This window comes from Theobroma cacao, chromosome 10 (assembly GCF_000208745.1).
Source record: "Theobroma cacao cultivar B97-61/B2 chromosome 10, Criollo_cocoa_genome_V2, whole genome shotgun sequence".
Lineage (NCBI taxonomy): Eukaryota > Viridiplantae > Streptophyta > Magnoliopsida > Malvales > Malvaceae > Theobroma > Theobroma cacao.
The window spans coordinates 3,444,005-3,466,324 of NC_030859.1; the positions used below are offsets into that span (position 1 = coordinate 3,444,005).

At 32.1% G+C, this 22,320-nt stretch overlaps 1 protein-coding gene across 5 annotated transcripts; it reads left to right on the forward strand.

The window, feature by feature from the left end:
• On the forward strand, nt 1–15,239 carry LOC18586320 (regulator of nonsense transcripts UPF2). 5 transcript variants are annotated; one of them, XM_007009632.2, is made up of 18 exons: nt 1–201; nt 1,104–1,205; nt 1,355–1,442; nt 3,716–3,918; nt 5,009–5,353; nt 6,447–6,551; nt 6,746–6,873; nt 8,268–8,444; nt 8,577–8,658; nt 9,191–9,484; nt 9,584–9,781; nt 9,887–9,988; nt 10,225–10,476; nt 10,559–10,777; nt 11,712–11,882; nt 12,873–13,058; nt 13,515–13,982; nt 14,209–14,709. In XM_007009632.2, the coding sequence occupies exons 2-18, from the start codon at nt 1,143–1,145 to the stop codon at nt 14,707–14,709; spliced, it is 3,582 nt and encodes a 1,193-aa protein (XP_007009694.2). In that variant the 5' UTR covers nt 1–201; nt 1,104–1,142. The 5 variants fall into 5 exon arrangements, with proteins under 5 accessions (XP_007009694.2, XP_007009695.2, XP_017984823.1 ...); XM_007009633.2 differs by having other exon boundaries at nt 2–201; nt 1,110–1,205; XM_018129334.1 differs by having other exon boundaries at nt 2–201; nt 1,117–1,205.

A 22,320-nucleotide genomic window follows, 5' to 3' on the forward strand; every position in this document is an offset into this window, starting at 1 on the left:
TTCCGTTTCAAAACGGGTTCAAGTTCGACCCGCGATCCGATTCCGAGCCACCCTGAAAGCTTCAGTTTTCTTCCTTCGCCAATTCAGTTCTTCAAAAAGTTCGCGTTCGTTTCAGAAATTTCTCTCGAGGGCTCAGGCTCCGTTTATTCGTCTATTTCTCTTGACTCTATTATTCTTACTATTTCTTCCGCAAATTCTCAGGTGAAAACCCTAACTCGCTCTCTCTCTCTCTAAGATCCGTAACCTCCCATTTACAGACTTTATTGTTGTTTTTTAATCTTCCGATTGAATTTTTTTTAACATGTTTATGATTTAATGATTAGAGGAAAGTATAATTCTCTGATTTTTGATGATTATTATTATTCTTACGAAATGTTTTCAGTTGTTATAGTGAAGTTGTAAGTGAGATGATTTGGAACAGTTAAGCTAGATTATGGTTATGCAAATCTCTTTTCTTTTCATGGATTTAAGGTAAGTGTTAAAAGGAGAAATGAGATTGTTAGAATTCTAATTATGAAGTATTTTTCCGCATTTGTTCCATGATTTTAAGGTGTGTATTTTGAAAGGTTAAAATATGGTTTTCTTTGTCTTTGTGCTTCGAATATCACTCTGATATACATGCTGCAGGTTATGAGGTATAATTGGTGAAGCGGATTTTAGGGCTGAACTTTTGAGTATCATAGTTTAAAAAGTAATTGAAAAAAAAATTGTTCCAAGAAAAATTACTGTATTACAGGGTTGACTACGATATCTTGTGCAACTTAGCGTAGGGGTTTAAAATGCTGGAAGGGGGAGTGATATATGATACAGAGAGAGTTATTTATATAGGTACTACCTTGAGGTGCTTGGTTCTGGAAAAGCTAGAAGATCATATTTAGATACTAATAGCTTGTTTTTGTTTTAATGCAAATTTCGCAGTTATTGATTCTTTAACTATATTTAGAAAGCTGGTAGAAGGTTCCATTTAGCTCCAATTCTTCATTTTTTTAATGGTAATTTCTTGGTAATTGATCTGTTAGTTATAGTTATATAGGGATTATTGTGGTGAAATATAATAATGATTCATTTTTTTACTGCTAATCTCTTGATGATTGATTCGTTAGTTATAGTTAATAGGATAATTGTTACGACAAATAGATGAGATGGATCACCATGAGGATGAATGTCGTGCTGGAGGTGAACACCATGGCAAACAAGATGATGAGGTAACACTAATGGGCCTGTTGAATTGTACATGTATGCTTGAAAATTTACTATTTGATCATTTTTCTTGTTCTTGGAGGGTTTTTCACAATAAAGAAATTTGAAGTTGCTTTGACATTACTCACTTTTATATGATTTATTTCAATTGTAGGAAGCTGTTGCTCGTCTTGAGGAAATGAAGAAATCAATCGAGGGAAAAATGGCTCTTCGTCAAAGCAATTTGAATCCTGAGAGGCCTGGTTAGTAAATTTTACTACATTTAAGGTCCGTTTGTTTTCACATAAACTATTTTCTGGAAAACGTTTTCAATACTTATGCTTGTTTGGAAGACGGAAAATTTATTCTAGATATAAAATATTTTACAGGTCAACAGAAAAAATACTTTTATACTACCTAGTAGTATAGGTTTGATGAATAATTAATATTTAACTTAAAATATTAAAAAAATTAAAAATATTAATATTTAACTTAAAAATTTTTTACCTTAAAGTATTAATATTTAAATTATTCAATACTATTAAAATTAAAAGAAATTTTTTTTAATGAAATCAATCAATTCAATTAATTCTTTTATTTGTAAATTGAATAAATTTTACCAAAATTATAACAAAAAATATTTTAATGACCATCATTCGATGAATATACATTTATAAATATAGGTTTTAGATGCTTTACCCAATTGACGAATATTGATATTTTTATAGTGTAATGGTAAAAAAATGATGAGATGGAAAATTTTTTGAAAATTAGAGCTTACTTTCTTTACAATATGTGGTTAATTGCTTAGGAAAATATCATTATTGATTTTTCCCCTTTTCATTTCCTTTCTTAATTTTAATGTGAAAACCAAATGGCACAATTGTTTTGTAATCTATCCCTATTTATCATTTTAACACCCAAATAATTCCACCAGTGATAGTGGAAAATATTTTCCACAGGATGATCCAAACAATAGACAATCTTTTTGATAGTTTATCCTAAAAACAGAAAACATTAAATTTTCCTGTAAAATATTTTACACAGAAAAAATTTTACTCTAGCAAGTTATTTTTTGGTTGTCAAACGGACCCTTAAAGTTTCTTAAATGCCCATTGCAATTGAAACGGTTAAAATTGTTTACCCGACTGGTTTATCATCTATTATAGTAATTTTAGCCTGTCCTTAAATGGAAATTGCTTAGAGTTAACCAGTAATTCATCCTTCATCCTTAATGGCATTTTCTATAGATTGAAAACTGAAAAAGAAAGAACTATAGCTTATAGTACTTTTGGTAACAAATAGGTCAGTGCTGAGATAAGGCTCCTTTAAGTGGCTTTGTAAACTTATTATTAGGAATTGTGCTGAAATATTGGGATATGCAAGTTAGAATAGCTCATGTTTAGAAGCTCGTAGTCAACTCTTAAGTCATGTTTATCATTATATGTTCAGAATTTACCACTTTTATCAATGAGATTTTTGGTTATGTGCAATTCTATGTTCCCTTCCACTCGAATCGACTCGGACTTTCTCTTTGGTGCCCTGGGCCTATATTGTAAATAACGACAGTCTAAAACATTCTTCCTTAAGGTTTTCTTAGTATAGTGGTAACTCCACTGTACTAGATAGCTTTTTAAAGTGCTGGCCCTTCCAAGTTTTGCCCATAATAATTTGTCTTTTTAATTTATGTTACTTTGTAGTGATTATAATTTTTGTACTGGTTGTCACCTACAGTGTCCCTTCTTCTTACTGTATTGTTGTGAAAGCACTCAAAGTAATTTTTTTTGACCAATTCAAAATTTCTATTTAATGATATTGATACTTAACCATTGCTTGTAACGTTCTGTTATGTCCATATGATGTTCTATTTCAGTAATATGTGACCCAATTCTTTTGGAATTTAAGAAGTTCATCCAAGAAAAAAATGTATCAACACTAGATGGCCCCTGAACAAAGTGCTCTTTTATTGTTTTTGAAGATGTTTTGGGTTGCTTCCACGATGATGACTTAGGTACTTGATAGACAATTGCTAGAAAATTTCGTCATAAGTAATTTTTTGGGCTCATAGAATATCTAAAACTGGAATTTAATATTTGAGAGGGTAGAAATTGGGAGGATGAAAAAAAGAGGTCTAAAAGTTTTATACTTGGCAGATATAAAAGCCTGAAGATAGGAATGATGCATTTCTTTTTAGTTTCTTTCAATATTTTAAATTGGGTAATGAGGTAGAAGAAAATGTGAGAAAAGATGAGAATTGTGTGGCTTTGCAGACTTATTTCTCGTTTCTTTAATTAGGGGAAAATTTCCTTGACCAACCATAAGTGACAGATTTCCATTCCTTCTTCCTTTTGTGCTTATTATTATCATGGGTGGTGGAATTTCATGTGCCTATTAGTCTAATTTTTGTCTTTCCTAATTTAACTTCCAAAATTATCTTTGTAGATTAACTTCAATATAGTCTAGGTTGTGGACATTTATTATGGTATTTTGAATAACTGTCACATAGACATTAATATGTTTTTATTCTTGGTTTTAGACTCTGGGTTCCTCAGAACATTGGATTCCAGCATCAGGCGCAATACAGCTGTTATTAAAAAATTAAAGCAGATAAATGAAGAGCAGAAGGAAGGATTGATGGAGGAGCTACGAAGTGTTAATTTAAGCAAATTTGTTAGTGAAGCTGTGACTGCTATATGTGATGCCAAGCTTAAAAGTTCAGATATACAAGCTGCAGTTCAGGTAGTGTTTATGAATGAGTTTGATCTAGAAATTGTTTGGTTTTATATTGAGATTATATGGCCATACATATTGTTATCTCAGTTAATTCGCTGTGAGTACAAAGAGTCATTCAAAATCTATGTTATTTCCTATTCAGACATGCAAAGTTGGTAGTTGTATGTTTGATTGAAATTTGAATGCGAACTTTCGTGTATTCTCTTCAGCTGAAAATGGTTCATGGTTTCATGAGCCAAACTTCAAAGACTTGAATGAATCATAGCTGTTTAAGCGAGGTAATTTAAGCAGCCAGTATTAGGTAATTTTGATTTAAATAAGAAACTAAAAGAATTTGGTAGTCTTTGTGTCCAAATGGGTTGTAGTAGCTTGTATGAGTCATTGGTTACCTCCTGCAACAGCTTTCAACCTTTTGCTAGCAGATTTGATTTTTTCATGAGGATTCAATGTTTTATAAATTGTTTATTGCATACATTTTAAATATCCATAGAGTGTCCTAGTCTGGTCCTTACTATTTTCATCATCAACTTCTTTGTAGTTCACCTTCTACTTTCATGCATGTATGGATAATAAGCTGCTCCAGGTTGTGGCAACTATGATGCAATTTCTGGTTTGTAATGTCCAAATCTTACTAGTTTCTTGTTATATAGAGTTATTATCTTCATAGCCCACTGTTGGTAAAGTCACTTGCTTAAAAGTTTGTAAAATATGTTGATGAATAGAGTTAACATTTACATTCCTTGTATTATGAAGGATATGCATATCTGTGATGTCTGTATCTGCATGCATGTTTGTAATTGTCCAAATTTTTGCTGGTTTCTTTGTATACAGTCTGCGTCTTCATATGCCATGCCACTATTTATGAAGTTGGCTGAAAGTTCATAAATGTGTTAATGGGTGTAGTTCACATCTATTCGTTGTAATAAGAAGGATAGTTATGTGTGACGTCTGTATCAGTATGTATGCACTCTACATATGTTTTGCTGGCTAGCTTCTGTCGTTCTTGAGAAATTTGTGAGAGCTTAAAAGTATTTATTTGTGGTAATTGTATGTCCTCTACCTCCCATATGATACTTACTGTTTCTATCTGTCAAAGATCTGCTCTTTGCTTAATCAAAGGTACAAAGATTTCTCACCAAGTCTGATACAAGGGCTCCTGAAAGTCTTCTTTCCGGGAAAATCTGGGGATGATTTGGATGCAGACAGGAACTTGAAGGCAATGAAGAAGCGTAGTACTTTGAAACTTCTTCTGGAACTTTACTTTGTTGGAGTTATAGAAGACAACGGAATCTTTATCAATATCATTAAGGATCTTACTAGCACAGAGCACTTGAAGGACCGAGATGCTACTCAGACAAATTTAACTCTTCTTGCTAGTTTTGCTCGACAAGGGCGAGTGTTTCTAGGGCTTCCAATTTCTGGACAAGAAATTCTAGAAGAGGTACATCTTTTTTTGTTCGTTAAGATGGCCTGATACTTCCAAATCTAGGATTGTTTCTATGAAGCTATTTTGGCTTTGCATTTTGACTTCTAGATTATTTGTATCTTTGATATTGATAGTGGAGTTTATCGTTTGTTATTGGCATCAGAAAATGGTAGGAATAGGTTGATTATATTTAGATGGATTAATTTCCAACCTGATTGCCAGTTTATGTCCCATTTATTTGTCTAAACTAGCACCCGTAACTATTAATCCAGATCTGATCTGATCCTACCTTCCTAACTGATTGAATATTTTCTGCTGTTGAGAATGTGGTCAATTCTTATAATGTTTCAACTAAGATTTAGGTTAAGTAGCCAAAAAACCTATTAAAACAACCATTATTAAAAAGGAATATATACATATATATTACAATTATTAGATGTATTGTCTACAGAAATGCAAAAAAGAGGAAAAAAAAAAAACCGGATCACAGTGGCTCTGTTGGAAGCTTGCAACAATGTCAAAACGGGTATGCCAAGAAGTTGACTAGTTTACCATTACCTTTTTAGCCCCACTAGAAGCCAACATGCTGAGACCTGACTCAGTGATCCAACTGGACTTGATGACTCAGTTGTGGTGAGTCAGCCATGCTTGGCAAAGAGGCCTCTGTGACTTTAAGGAGCATATGATGATGTTATTTTGGTGGTGGGGATTGAGCCTCTGTTGGTTCTCTTTGGACGTGGCATTGGGGCTAAACTCCTAAGTGGGAGAAGGGAGGATCTAAAGTTATGACGGACTGAAGCGGGTTTTTGGGAGTCATATATGTAGTTACCACACCTTCCCCTCTTAAACATGTTTATATCTGGGGTCAGTGAATTTTAACCCATTTGTAACCAGAGAGGTTAAATTAATTACACTAACACCCGGTGTATAGGGTGGCTACATGGATATGGTTAACAATTCTCACCCCTATTTGTTTGGTATTATTAGATAATTCTATCATGCTTTAGTGGCTGTACTTTTGTAATGTAAACATTTTATTCTTTGTGTGAACAATTGTTATGCCAGCTAGACCTTAGTTTATAGCTTCTTTGCTGGCAATTTGCTGCAGTTCTTTAAAGGCCTCAATATCACAGCAGATCAGAAGAAAACTTTTAGGAAGGCCTTCCATGCATATTATGATGCTGTCACTGAACTTCTTCAGTCTGAGCATGCGGTAAGCTTTTGCAATTGAAAATATTATCTTTTAAGGGAATAAATATTAAGGTCTTTATTTGAACTTCTCTTTAGCCACATCTTTTGTTCCACAAATAATTAGTTGAAATAATTGGTTTCTTTCATTATCTTTTTTTTTTCCCTGCCCTAATTGATGGTTTTTTTCCTTTTATTACTATTAAAATTCTTTTATAGACACTTCGCCAGATGGAGCATGAGAATGCCAAGATTCTAAATGCTAAAGGAGAGCTCAATGAAGAAAATGCGTCTTCATATGAAAAGCTGCGAAAATCCTATGATCATTTGTACCGCAATGTCTCGTCGTAAGTTGCTTTATGTGTCATTTCGTGGTTGTTTATTCTGGTGGCAATGTCTCATTGTAAGTGGTATTTATGGTATTGTATTACTTATTTTATATATTAATTATAGATGTTTAGATCATGCCTGAACCAGGAATAATTATGCTGTATTAGCAAGTTTATAATCATTGAGTAATTATGGAGTTGCATTCCAATATCTTTACTCTTTGTCTCTGGATGAACAGATATTGTCTATAAACCAAACATCTGCCACGTAACTATCAATCAGCATAAATGAAACAGAATATAAGTTGCCATATTTATACCATAAATATTCAGTTTCTCCATATAGAAAATTGTTGAAGACCAAGGCTCCGTTAAATAACTACCAATCGGCATAAGTGGAAAAGATTATACTTTTCTACATTTCATAACTTAAATATTTAGATGCTAATAGTTGTTTTGTGCACTACATATGAATTAAGGTTTGTATTTTAAAATGTTTGTCAAGAAAGATGTAGCATAGGGGAATAGTTATTTCAGGAGATTACTTAATCTTCGGATGCTCAGTCGAGAAGTTTGAGATTACTTATGCTAAGAATAACTTTTGTTTGGGAAGTATAAAAGCTGGAACTATTGATGACAGCTGTCAGAATAGGTTTGTTGGTATTGCTATCTTCAATATCGATTTCTAGAGTTTTGAGCCCCATGTATTAAACCAAGATGATTTCTTGTAAAAGCAAAATAAAATTATTGCTGCTGAATTCGGAGTGATAGCTCTGATTGCTGAATTTGGAAATCTGTACTAAATGACCTCAGATTAATGATTATAATATGGAGTGTGTTGGTGGCAAAGCATAAAAAGTAATGGATTTTTCTATGATTTCTTTGCTTTATAAATGCTTTGTCAGATATTTGGATTTGTGTGTATGCCAAGATAGCTCTTCCATTACAGAGTCTAGGAAGTAAATCCTTTGTGAGCTTCCACCTGGTACTATTCATACTTTTTTCCATCGCATGAGCAATTCTATCAAGAATTGTGGCAGAAATGCGGGGTTTGAGCTTGATCTGGTGGTCTCTTTTGTGGATTTTTGGATTTAATGACCTGTGGGAACTTTAGACCTCAGTTTTTTTAACAATTTAGTGTCTCTTGGGTCTTGCCAAAGTTAGTGGCTAAGATGCCAAACCGTAGTTGAACTGTCAGATTCATACTACTGCTTCGACCTTGCTTTTCAGAATTTTCATAATTTTCCCCATTTAAATGTGCTTATTCTCAAATCTCAAGCATGCCTCTTGCATCTAGAGTAACTTTATTATGAGCTTATATTTCTTACAAAAGAAAACCAATCATAAATGACTTATTTTCTTTTAACCAAAAACAAATCAATTCAAATATTTTTTAAATCCTTATACTGCAGTTTAGCAGAAGCACTTGATATGCAGTCTCCAGTGATGCCAGAGGACAGTCACACAACTAGGGTTACTACTGGAGAGGATGCTTCATCTCCTGCCACTGGAAAAGAGTCTTCCACCCTTGAAGCTATATGGGATGATGACGACACTAGAGCGTTCTATGAATGCTTACCAGATCTCAGGTATGTTGTGGCCATTATGCAGTTAGTTAAGAAGATATATTCTTAACCAATAGAGTCTTTGTTGATGGTCTTTTCGGAAGTAAAAGATGTCTTTGCTTGCTGTTAAGAGCATTGCATACATGTTATTCTCAGAGCATTTGTCCCAGCAGTATTATTGGGAGAAGCTGAGCCCAAAGGGATCGAGCAAACGTCAAAGGCACAAGAGCAACCAACTGTAAGTACATCAAGATTTTGAATGTTATTATAGGCTTTGTCATCTGTGGTTAAATACTGCCAATAAAGTATTATCCTTTCTGTGTAACATATCTAAGTCTTGGTTGAGCATTGGTTGTTTATGTGCTGTCATTTCATATTTAATGCTCATCCCTGCTCCGCCAATCATCACCATGATCCATATCTTTGCAGTTGGAAATTATCAAAATGCTCCTGATGCTAAAAACTAAAGAAATCTGATAGTTTGTTAGAAAAAAAGAAGAAGAAATTTGACAGAAACAAGGCATTTTGATGTTATGAAACCCAAGTATAGACTGAACCATTTCTTGATTTCTTAACTGCAGTACACTTGTTTTCTTTTTTCTCCCTTTTTGTGGCAGGGTGGGGGTTCGGGAGGGGTGAGTCAGTTTCTAGATTTCTTGATTGTTGAAATCTTCTTGAGCCTCTCGTGGCAGATATGATTTAAGTTTTCTGAATAGGCTATCTTTATTTAATGGTTATCATTAAATGATACTTTGGTTTTCTTTTTCAAGGATTCCTCTACTGAAGCAGATCAAAGTACTGCAGTTGCCCAAGATGCTGTGGAGGCTTCTGCAGACTCTGGCAATTTGCAAGAAGGGAAAAGTATAGAGAAAGGAAAGGACAAAGAAGAAAAGGACAAAGAAAGGAATAAAGATCCAGACAAGGAGAAAGGGAAAGAAAAAGACTCCGATAAAAAAGGAGAGAATGAAAAGGAGAAGCTTAAAGGTCTTGAAGGAACGAATCTGGATGCTCTACTGCAAAGACTCCCAGGTTGTGTGAGCCGTGACCTCATTGATCAACTTACGGTAATTATACCTCCCTTTTTATTGCTACTGTTTTATGCCGCTTTTGATGGGCTTGTATGCAACTCTAGAAGAGTATTGAATTGTTCATTATAATTTCAGGTGGAGTTCTGTTATTTGAATTCAAAATCAAATCGAAAAAGGCTTGTGAGAGCATTGTTTAATGTCCCAAGGACATCTTTGGAATTGCTGCCATACTACTCCCGCATGGTTGCAACATTGTCAACTTGTATGAAGGATGTTCCCTCTATGCTCTTGCAGATGTTGGAGGAAGAGTTCAACTTCTTAATTAATAAAAAGGTCAGCTGCCCCACCGGTGTCCTTCTTATCTTTGTAATATTTTTCTTTTTGTACGTTCATTCCTTCTGTTTGTAACTTATATTCCAAAATTGAAATTTACTGCAGGATCAAATGAACATTGAAACAAAGATCAGGAATATAAGGTTTATTGGAGAACTTTGCAAGTTCAGGATTGCACCAGCTGGCCTTGTTTTCAGTTGTCTGAAGGTATGTGCCAAGCAGCTAACTGATAAATGTTGGTTTCTATTTCAGTGCTTGTTCCTATGATGATATTACCATCTTATCTTATGGGAGTTTATAGACTTTTTGAAGCAAAGAGAAATTAGGAGCAAAAGTCTTATTGCCCTCATGTTCATTAGTCTTATAACCTGTAAAAGCAAGCATACTTGAAAACATATAGTTTGTTTCAGATGCTTGCTTATTCTATTTTTCTTTTGTACCAGACATGTTTAGATGATTTCACTCATCATAACATTGATGTCGCTTGCAATCTTCTTGAGACATGTGGTCGTTTTCTATATCGTTCTCCTGAAACTACCATAAGAATGGCTAACATGTTGGAGATCTTGATGCGCTTGAAAAATGTAAAAAATTTGGATCCTCGACACAGCACACTTGTAGAAAATGCTTACTACCTGTGCAAGCCACCTGAAAGATCTGCACGAGTCTCTAAAGTCCGTCCACCATTGCACCAGGTATGATTTACTTTTCACGTCTTAATTTTCCACGTGTTTTGATGTTAAACCTCCTACTGAGTTCTGTCTGATTCTTTTGCAGTATATTAGAAAATTGCTATTTACAGATCTTGATAAGTCTTCCATTGAGCATGTGCTGAGGCAACTTCGTAAATTACCATGGAGTGAATGTGAATCATACCTCTTAAAGTGCTTCATGAAGGTTCACAAAGGGAAATATGGTCAGATTCACTTGATTGCTTCTCTCACTGCTGGTTTGAGTCGCTACCATGATGAATTTGCTGTTGCTGTTGTTGATGAGGTTTGCCTTCTGAATTTAAAACTTAATCCTGTTGAGTTGATATTTCATTTTCCTGTATCCCACGCTATCTTGATTTTTGAAGGACCTACTACTGTATATCATTTGTTTTTATTTGTCTGTGTATATCCTTAGGATTCACAATTTACACTTATTCAGTGTTCAAATGGTGAGAAATTCTAGTCTGGAACATATGGTTCTCTGACATAGGTTCTCCGTAACATATTAAAATTCCCTTTGACATAGACTTTTTGTGACTACTGAAACAATATGGGGGTGATTTGAAAAAACAGAAAATTTACCAATTAGGTTCTTTGTTTTGAGCTCAATGTATCATTTTACTTTTAGAGTTTTGTTTCATAATCGATCTGCCTTGGTTTTGAGGTGAATCTAGGGAGAAGTTAAGGTCAACACGATGTGATGGTCTTAGGGAGGTTTCCTTGGATTATGCTTAAGAGTGTCTATTATTTTGCTTTGTTGGGATGGCAGCCTTCAAGAAAACAGTTTGCTCATGACCTGGACTGTTATGATTGTTTTCCTTCCAATAATTGTAGGTAGGTAGGAAAAACATGCTTGGAGAATGCTACCTTTGAGAAGGTTTTCTATTCTAGGGTTCCACAAGGCCTTCTCAAAATTATTTTTTTTTACCAGACTTGCTGTTGATGACTCAAATGTGTTCGTATAACTATGTTGGAAATATGAGGATATTCTAAAAATACATAGCTTGTAACATCTGAACCTGCTACTTCCATTAAGTTTACTTTCTTAGTTTCTGAGATGTTCGTGCTCGTTTTGTTCTGATATCATCTTTCCCATGGATAATTATGGCAATTTTTTTCCAAGCATAATCTTCTTAGGGATAAGAGTGGAAGAAATCATACCTATATTTTTTTTAATTTCTGGTTTCAGTTTCGGTAATTATATTCTCTACTTTCAGGTTTTGGAGGAGATTAGGCTTGGTCTGGAATTGAATGATTATGGGATGCAGCAGAGACGCATTGCTCATATGCGTTTTCTAGGGGAGCTATACAACTATGAGCATGTTGATTCTTCTGTCATCTTTGAGACACTCTATTTGATTCTTGTTTCTGGCCATGATACAGCAGAGGTATTGAGTTATCCTGTTTATTGTTATAAGTTTCAATTATTATATGGCAGGCTTGCAAGGGTCAGCATTGGTGCTTTTAGGCACTCAGGCTCTCTCTCTCTCTCTCTCTACTGTAATTTCTCAAAATTTACCAGTTTTGCTCCTTGAACTTCTTTATAAATGCATTCAAAGAGTGGAGTTTATGTTGTAGAATAGATCTGCCGATGCTGCCCTCATGAGGGCTTTTAGTGGGCTAGGATTAAGGATTTTAGGTCAAAGGCTGTTGTGTGGAAGGTTAGGTTTTTGGAATTAGTCAGGTTTGATTCAAATCTCAAAAGAGGGCTGGAATTGAAGAAAAACTTTATTGGGATTTCTGGTTAGAAGAAAAACTAGGTTAAATCAAAGCTTAAATGCTGTGTCACGGGCCTGGGCCCAAACCCAAAAGGCTAGTGTATTAAGTGAGATGACCATCCCCTCTATTTAAGCCCAAGATCACTCTAGAACACAGCCGACCTGGGACTTAGCACACTCCCTTGCCACGTGACACTGCATATGCTGTGAAAAATGACTTCAAGAATATTGTAACAAGAGAGAGAGAGAGGAGGAGAAAGAGAATAGTGCAAAATATCTTCTAAACACCCAAATCACAATCTAGTAAGAAGTAAATAACCAACTTGATGTCCAAAAAAATAAGCTTAACTCTTGGCGACTACTAGAATAATTTAAACTTCACGAGTAACATACACTTAATTTTATGATACAGAAGTTGCAGATATTATGATTTTACCTTTGAAGAGATACAGAATATTCTTAGAAAATTCGAAATTCCTAGTATTGAAGTTTCTAGTAATAATTAAGGTCTTTTCAATGGATGCATTGATTAATGGCGAGGACATAAGACTGTCTATAAGATTTTAAATGATTCTATTGTTATTATGTGTGAGATTTAGCAATGAATGTAGTTCAATTCATTTTTAAACAGTAATAAGATTTGATTTTCTGTGTTGTTAGCAAGATGTCCTCGATCCACCTGAGGATTGTTTTCGAATCAGGATGGTTATTACTCTTCTTCAGACATGTGGGCACTACTTTGACCGAGGTTCTTCCAAGAGAAAACTTGATAGATTCTTGATACACTTCCAGAGATATATTCTTAGCAAAGGTGCCTTACCACTGGATATTGAATTTGACTTGCAGGTAACGGAAAATGCACTAGTGATTATACATTTTGAATTTGTGATTTGGAGCTAATAGTGGAAAGGAAAATGCTCACTCTTTTTATGTTGTGGTCCATGCCTGAAGAAATCATTTGGGATAGTATAGCATAGATACCATGTTTTATGGGGCTTTATATAAGTGATAATTTAGCATTTCTTATCAGTCCTTTGATCTTGCAAGCTTGATGATGTTTCATGGTTGACTGTTATCTATGGAATGTTTTAGCAACATGCCAAGCTATATTTAGCGTTAGTGCAGAATAATCAAAAGTCTGTATGATCTTCACTTGATTGGTTGTAATGAAACATAACTTATGCTAGCAAAGATAACAAAGGCTTCATTTATAAATTAGTTCTGAGTTTATGTCATTTTGCATATGCTGTTCTAAGAATGTCTGTGTAAATGTGATAAGCTGACAAGTTGAAGAATATGCAGGACTTATTTGCAGAATTACGTCCCAATATGACCCGGTATTCATCCATGGAAGAAGTTAATGCTGCTTTAGTAGAACTTGAGGAACACGAACGCACTGCTTCAACTGACAAAACAAGTAGTGAGAAGCACTCTGATACTGAAAAGCCTTCTAGCAGGACAACTGCCCATTCCATCTCAGGTGATCGACCAAGCATTTTTAATGGTTCTGAGGAAAATGGTGGAGTGCATGAGGAAACCGGTGACAGTGATAGTGAATCAGGGAGTGGCACCATTGAGCCAGAGGGTCATGATGAAGATTATTTAGATGAAGAGAATCCTGATGATGGATGTGATACTGATGAGGAGGATGAGGATGATGGTGGGCCTGCTTCTGACGAGGATGATGAAGTTCATGTCAGGCAGAAGGTAGCAGAGTTGGATCCTCAAGAAGTAGCCAATTTTGACCAGGAACTCAGGGCTGTAGTGCAGGCAAGCTTTTGTTTGTTTTTAATTATTGCTGTTGCATCCCATTGTATCTTAGTTGTCTTTTCTATTTTAATATTATTTTACTTGAGAATATACATGTCAAAGTATCTGCTATGCTAAGTTCTGGTTAATTGTTTTCAATTTTCTTTCCCTAATGTGGTTTGGCGGCTTCAAAATGAATTAGGAAGAAAGTAGTTGGCCATCCATGTTAATTCGATTTTAAATGCAGGAGAGTATGGAGCAGCGCAAGCTGGAGCTTCGTGGCCGACCTACACTAAATATGATGATACCAATGAATGTGTTCGAGGGTTCTACCAAAGATCATCATGGAAGGGTAGTTGGAGGGGAAAGTGGTGATGAAGCATTGGATGAAGAGGCTGGAGGAAGCAGAGAGGTTCAGGTGAAAGTTCTTGTGAAGCGAGGGAACAAACAACAGACGAAGCAAATGTATATTCCTCGTGATTGTACTCTTGTCCAGAGCACAAAACAGAAAGAAGCAGCCGAGTTTGAAGAGAAACAAGATATCAAGAGGCTGGTCTTGGAGTATAATGACAGGGTAGAGGAGGAGAATAATGGACTCGGAACGCAGACATTGAATTGGCCAAGTGGGAATAGCAGAGTTTACGGCCGTGGAAACTCTTGGGAAGGATCCAGCGGGAGGAGTGGTGGACCACGTCATCGGCATCATAGCCATTCAGGAAGCGGAGCTTTTTACGGCAGAAAAAAGTGAGTTCTGCAATAGGAAATTGAAAATTTTGATGCGTGGCCTTGATCATATTCAAGCACATGTTGCCTACAACAGAGAAAAGATTGAGAGCAACATTGGCATGAGCTCTCGTTGAACAGCCAGATGGGTGAATGATCTTTTCCAGGTCCAATATGAAATGGAATTGTGGTTGTACTTTCGCCATGAGACACCAATCAATCGTGCCGTTCAGCAAGACGACTACTGTTTTATCAATTTCGTCATACAGGCAAGGAACATATATATATATCTGACCTGATTTGCTAGTAGAAGGGTATAGAAGTATTAATTAGGAGTGTTCAAGGGATTGCTATGCGTGTGATTTTGGGACGATGAACTGCTCTGATGGAGTCCTGTGATTATAGTGATTCCCTGTATTTAGTGTTGTATAACTGTTAAAAAAAGGAAGAAATGGTGTGATTCGACATCGTTTTATACCCCCAAAGCTAACGTTCAAAAAGACTTTTTTGTTGAATATAGAAAATATCAGTGGCACTTTTATGGTCGGTCGGATAGTTCCTGAGTTTGTACTTTCACTTCTTAACACTTCTTTTCTATATACCTTGACAGTGAAGGATATGATTTGTGACAGAAGAGCAGAAGATTGACCAAATTTCTGTTTACAAGCCCTCTGCTTAATTATAATTGTGCCCTAATTTATAATCTTATATAAGAAAGGGAAAAAACACAGAGTTGGGGGTATATAATTATTTATAGCCAATTTAAATTACACGACTATATATGTAATAATTCAATAAAATATATTTATATATATTTGATTTGTCATTAAAAATAATGTAAGAAATTGGGCCATTAAAACCCAGCAAAGGTAAAAGGACTATCCTGCAAAACTCAAAAATTCATTCTTTTGGGTTTTAGTTTGGTTGCAATTTCAATTGCATATTCCAGTTTGTGTGTTCAAAACCTAACCAGTCTCATGGGTGTACGATGATGAGTTCAAATGGGAATTTGATATGTGAGTACTTTAACAAAGACAGCACAATAAATAAAAAAAAATGTAAAAATGATATTTCAATTTCATACCGAGTAAGTAAAGAGTTTTTAAAAAGTTTTAAAATGTAAATACTGCACACCTTGTTAGGTTAATTTTTTAAAGAGAGAATAATGATTCTGTAACAGGATCATTATTCTCGTCTTGTCATTCGTTATTATAAAAGGTACCCACGTTGATGGCGAAAAAAACTAAGAATGATGCCAAATCGATGTTTAAATCAATAATAATTTGAAATTATTAAAATATTTTAGTAACTTTAAAAAGAAGACAAGTCCCTTCTTGCAATACTTTTTCAAATTAAAAATACCCACATTAAGCTAACATTGAAAATCCTTGCAAATTGGAGGCTTCATTTCCTCCACATAGGGAATAAAGAAAAATAAAAAATAAAAAAAATAATTTCTTGAAAAGAAAAGGCAAGAAACAAACTATGGTGTATGGGAATTTGGTTCTCCATTTTCCCCTTATGAGCATAAACATTTCTAAATAATATGCCTGACATCGCCTATTGGATGCACAAAACCTAAAAAAAAATTAAAACATTATTCCGAGTATAGTTTTTTACAGCTAAGACATGTGTGCCAGAAATCCAACATGTAGGGCCCTATCTACTTTCCATTTTTGGCTTATGGGAAACACCCGCTTCACCCTTTTATATATTAAATTTCACATGTTCTTCCTTAAAGAAGAAATAAAAAATTTTAAATCTATTTTTTCTAAAATATTTCACATCTACTCAGGAGGTCACATCGGTGAAAATATACTACGAAAACGCTGACATCATCTTATTTAACGACTAGATTGAAGAAAAATTAAATTAGAATAATTTTTAAAATCAAAAAATTAAATTACTTCAAATTAAAATATATAGATTAAATTTTAAAAAATACATTAATAATACAAGGACGTCTTAAATATTTTGATAAAAATTATTAAAATATTTGCACACAATTGGAGGAAAAAAATAAAAATTCAAAAATAACCCAAAGAAGCAAAGTACTAGCTTGACGTGTTGCTTTGTTCCTAGATTGTGAAGGATTCCTCCTTTTCTCTCTTGGTAAAAGCTTCCAAAAGAAAATTCTATTTCCACGACCTTCTAACAATTATTTTTAATGGGATTACTTTATTTACTTAGTCAAAAGATTTTATTTGACTTTTATATATATAAATGTTTATATAGTTATAACTTATATATCTACTCTTTCTCTAATCTATATAAGTTTTGGAACATTAGAGAAAAACTTGCAAAGTGGGGAAAAAAATTATTGTTGGGCGAAAATTTTAGGTTTGTTTGTTGAGTGAAGATTCAAGACTTGAACGATAATTTATCCAAACGTGACATTGATTTGACACATATTTTTTAAATTTTAGAATTATAATTTTTTACAATGTATGAAATTTGTGAATGTTGATTCGTGTTTTCGTTTAGCATATATAAAAAATAGTTATATGTACATTGAATTAAGATAACTACCCAATGATAATTTAATCTCTTTCTATAAAAAAATACAATTTTAATTTATCTATTAAAAAAATATTCTTTTCTTTTTTTACGTCTCAAAAACTATATTTAATTTTGTTTTTAAACCCCTAATACCAGTACTCTTACTTTTCTTATATTCTAAATTTATTTTTTATTTTTAAAATATTTTAAAATTTTAATATAAAATGTATTAAAATAGCAAAAAATCTACTATATTTCGTAAAAATTAAAATAGAGCCAAATAATACATGACCAAGCAAGTAGCAGAAATTAAAACACAATAACTTACCCATAAAAAGGGGCAAAAAATTAAACACATGGATGCTAGGGTTAGATACTTATCATCGATGAAATGCGGCTAAGTATATAATTAATGTATTAAAATCAACCAAAGCATTTAATTTTGGCTGCATTAATAAATATCTTTGCAAAAGGCCAAAATTTGTGCATTTGTTAATAGAAATTAATACCCTGGAAATATTACCTAATTAATTAATTAATTATTAATTGATGATGTTTTGGATTATAAATTAGGTTGAAATTAGGACAATGACGTATGGGTGGGGACCCAATATGATTTAGTAAATTTATGAGATTTATATGAATTTTTCTTCTAGAATTTGATATGGTTATGTGGTTTTTTTTTTTTTTGTAAGTTCTTAACCTAATAATATCCATTGATGTGAAGATTCATTAGGTTTATATGAATATTTGGTTTTGGATCTTCTCTTCGCTCTTAGTGAAACACGATTTTTACCCGTTGAGAAATTGGGTGTTAGCCGAAAAGAGAAGTGAGATAAACTTAATTTTGATTAAATTCAATTAGAATTGAGTATTAATCGAGAAAAGAACAGTTAAGAATTGCTATTAATTGATGAGATAACAATTGAAAATTACGTATTAATCGACAAATGAAGTGAGGGAAACCTAACTTTAATTAAACCCCAATGAGAATTATATCCGTCGATTTAATTATTCAAATCAAAGTGATCACATGACTTGTGTTTGTGGGTTCAATTTTTATATCATGAATTTCAATTTATTTATAATTTTTTAAAGTGATATCAATCAAAGTTGGATTTTCAACTTGAGAGCAATTTGTTTGGTGGTCCAACTATTTGCAAGTCTATCTTTCAATGATTCCATTACTATATAATGAATTCTTTTCTTTCTATTAGTGTTTGGCAAACTTGCTAAGAAAATTATGGACTAAAATACTATATGATCATGACTTGTAAATAATCAAGTGAAACTAATTTAGATTTATAAGAAAGCAATTTTCGTATAGCAAAAATTATATAAAAAAATTAATATTTGTAAAAAAACACATATATTAACTTTTATATATAATTTAATCAAACATGTGGCAACCCTCTCATTTCATTCCCAAAGTTTAAAAACTTTACTTATAATATATAAGATAACTTATTTTTTTGGCATAATACTTAAAAAACTTCTAAACTATTTAGAAAAAAAAAATAAACACGTATTTTTATGACTAACTATTGATAAACTAGTATTAGTCAAAATGTCAATTGTTATTTTTTTTTATGTCATGTGGTATTGACATGACATGTTAAATGTCATAATGGATGGTAATATAGTATGATAATATGGTCATGTGATATTTCATTTAGCAATGCTCAAATAAATCATTAAATTATTCAAAAAAAAATTAAATAAGCTCTTATTATTTTATTGAATTCAATCAAGTTCCTATACTTTTATTTTGGATCAAATAAACCCTTATGATTAATGATTGACTAATTATCATTAATTAAAATGGCATATATCATTTTATATCTACATGGCACTGACATTATGTTAATGTGGAGGGTGAAAAATACTACATGATCATGTTATCATGCTAAATTAGCATGTTATGTAATCATTAACTATGATATGTTAGCATACCACATTATCATCATTTATGATTGTTAGTATATCACGTCAGTGTCATGTGGTATAGAATTATAAAGAACATTTTGACTAAGTCAATCATTTATTTAACTTAAAATAAAAGTACAAAAGTTTATTTGATTCAAAATAAAAGTATAAGGGTTTAATAAAATACAATAAAAGTCTAAAGACTTATTTAAATTTTTTTAAATAATTTAACAACTTTTTTAAATATTAGGCCTTTTCATTTTTTTTCATGTAGCACTCATGAGTATAAAAATGACAAATAACCTTTTTACTAATGACGGTTTGTCAACTGTTAATCATAAAGACCTATTTAATTTCAAATAAAAATATATGAAGTTAATTAAATTCAATAAAAAATAAAACTTTATTTAATTTTTTTTAAATATTTTAAAATTTTTATAAAACAGTACGTCGTATATTTTTAACTGTCTCATTATACAGATACATATTTATTGTTAAATATAAAACACAAAAAATTTCAAGAAAATCGAAATCATTTAATACATTTAATTCCTAAGCCATTAACCAAAAATCTATTTTTGCAAACACCAAAAGAGCAGAAAAAAAAAAAAACAAAAGGAATTGCCTTTTCTTGGAATAGAATCTCCATTTCCACATGTTGTTTGTCTTTCTAATTAACAAAAGCCACCAAACAAACAGTGTGTCTGACGTGGACGAAGTTTCCCAATTTTAACAACACGTGCGGTAAAAAAAAGGACCAATGGCAATTTAGGTAAAAAAAGGAAATGCGTGACCCAAATCATAAGAGTTGGAGAGAAGACTTTGGTACGAAAGGAGGACAGGCGACCACGTCACCTAATACCCTTTTAAACCTCGTACCCTTGCCGACAAGTACACAATATCCACTTATTTGTTACCATCTCCAATAAAATAAAATATATTTTATTTGCTTCTTAACATCTTTTTAGGGCTCGGTTATATTTTATTAATTAAAATTAAATTTTATTTATTTAAATAATATTTTTTAGATATGTTAAATTATTCCATAATATGATTGCGTTAACATTTCTAAAATTAATTTACTTATTATTTTTATATTATTTGTGAGTAATAAATACTAAATATTAAATAAAATAACATTATTCGTTTTATTTTTTTTTTGTATTTAGGATAAGCTTAATCATTCAACGTGGACCAGATATTTAAAAATAATAAATTTAACATTTGAAATTTATTTTCTTAAAAAAGTCAATAACAAATTATATAAACTTTAATGATGTCGTTAATGACCTAAACAAAATCTCATAAAGCAAAATGATTTCGACAAATTCGCTTTTCTCTAATAATGGAGTTAGCATCCTTTAAAAGGGAAGATAATCACAAATCATAAGAGGTAAACCAATAATAATTGATAAAAAAAATGTGTTGATTAAGACTCCCAAAGGGGTTTTATGATCACTTGGGGACCCTTTAGCAATGGATTTTGTCCCCAAGTTGTAAAATTATTCCTTTCTTTTCTTTTTCCTTCTTATTCCTCTTTTTACACTTTAAATTTTATAATAACCCAATGTTAAATAATTATAATTATATTTATTATAAGGTTAGATGTTTGTGTGAGTTGATAGACATGCTTTTTTGGGCAGGCATGATCCATGATGTATCTCTTAAGGTACACTTGATGGAAAAAAAATTAAATTAAATTAAAAACTATAGGCAATCATCATCTCTTTATAGACAATCATATTGTTTCTTTAGTTTATAATTAAATTTATTCCTTTTTAAAGTCTTCACCTTCTTACCAAGTGATCCTTTATTAAGTCTAATGTAGCTTCACCCTAATTAACATTCCTAACCCTAATTAACCTTAAGACTTATTTGTATTAATTAATTAATTTATTAATTAGGGGGGTTAAGAAAATTTTATTTTCAATGATGGGTTTAAACAAATGAATATAGTTTGGTTGGAGATTTTCCCTTGTTAACAAAGCTTCTATCATCTTTCCTAAAGAGGAAAAATAGGTGGCCAAAGAATCCACCGGACAAAGAAGCATTATTTATGTTTAGATTAAAATAATAATAATATGCATTTTGCAATTTAATTTTTATATTTTTATGGTATCCGGTTAAGTTCTTTTTTATTTGTAATCAATTGAGCTCTTATTTTTTAATTTAATTTAATTGAGTCATTATCTCGTTACAAAAATGTAAAAAATATTTTCAATAACGATAGTTGTATATGTGAAACTTTATATAGCGTGTTGATTACATACAACAAAAACTAATGACATGAAATTGTAACATGACAAGTTTTGTTAACGGTGACAATATTCGATGACGATATGATATGCTATATCAACAACTCTCGTTTATGTTTAGTTAACATACATTGTCAGATTTTACATAAATAAGAAATGACAATTAAGTAACACTACAATGTTATTTGTTATATTTTTATCATCAGGTAAGGGCTCAATTAGATAAAAATAAAAGAACAAAAACTTGATTAAGTACAAATAAAAAAAATACTTAATTGGGTACAATAAAAAAATATAAAGACTCAATTGCAAAATGTATATAGTTTAGCCTTTTTCGTTATTTCAGCCTTACGTTTATGATTTATATTCTTCTATTTTCATAAATTAGTAATAATTTTTAGTTTAGCAAAATAATATAATGAATGAGAGTTAATTTGGTATTAATAGGTGTATATTAACCATAGACTTTGGACAAAAATATGACATGGTATGTGTTTAAATGGATGCTTAAAAGAGTAATTTTTAGGATGATTTTAATATAATTTGAATCGTTTTATCAAAGAATCAAAAAAATTTTTAAATCTAAGTTTCGATTAAAAAACGATATACACTTAATATTGAACCAAACGTCGATAGAAAGATAGTGTCGTAGATTAATTAAGAATTCTCCCTTTATTAATAACACTTTTAATTTTTTTATGATATTGTCAGCCAGATTCTAGTTGATATTGAGAGAGAAAAAATAAGTATAAAATTTAGGGATGAAGTCAAGCCAAATCATAATCAATTATGATACTAGCACTAGTACTAACATTACAAGATTTGATAATTTCCTTTTTCATAAGTTAACCAAAATCATAATCAATTATAGTTTCAAACCAAATCAATAAAAAAAATAAATCAAATGGAAAATTTTTTTATTCCCAAATAGACTTTTGTATATGTCAATAATATTG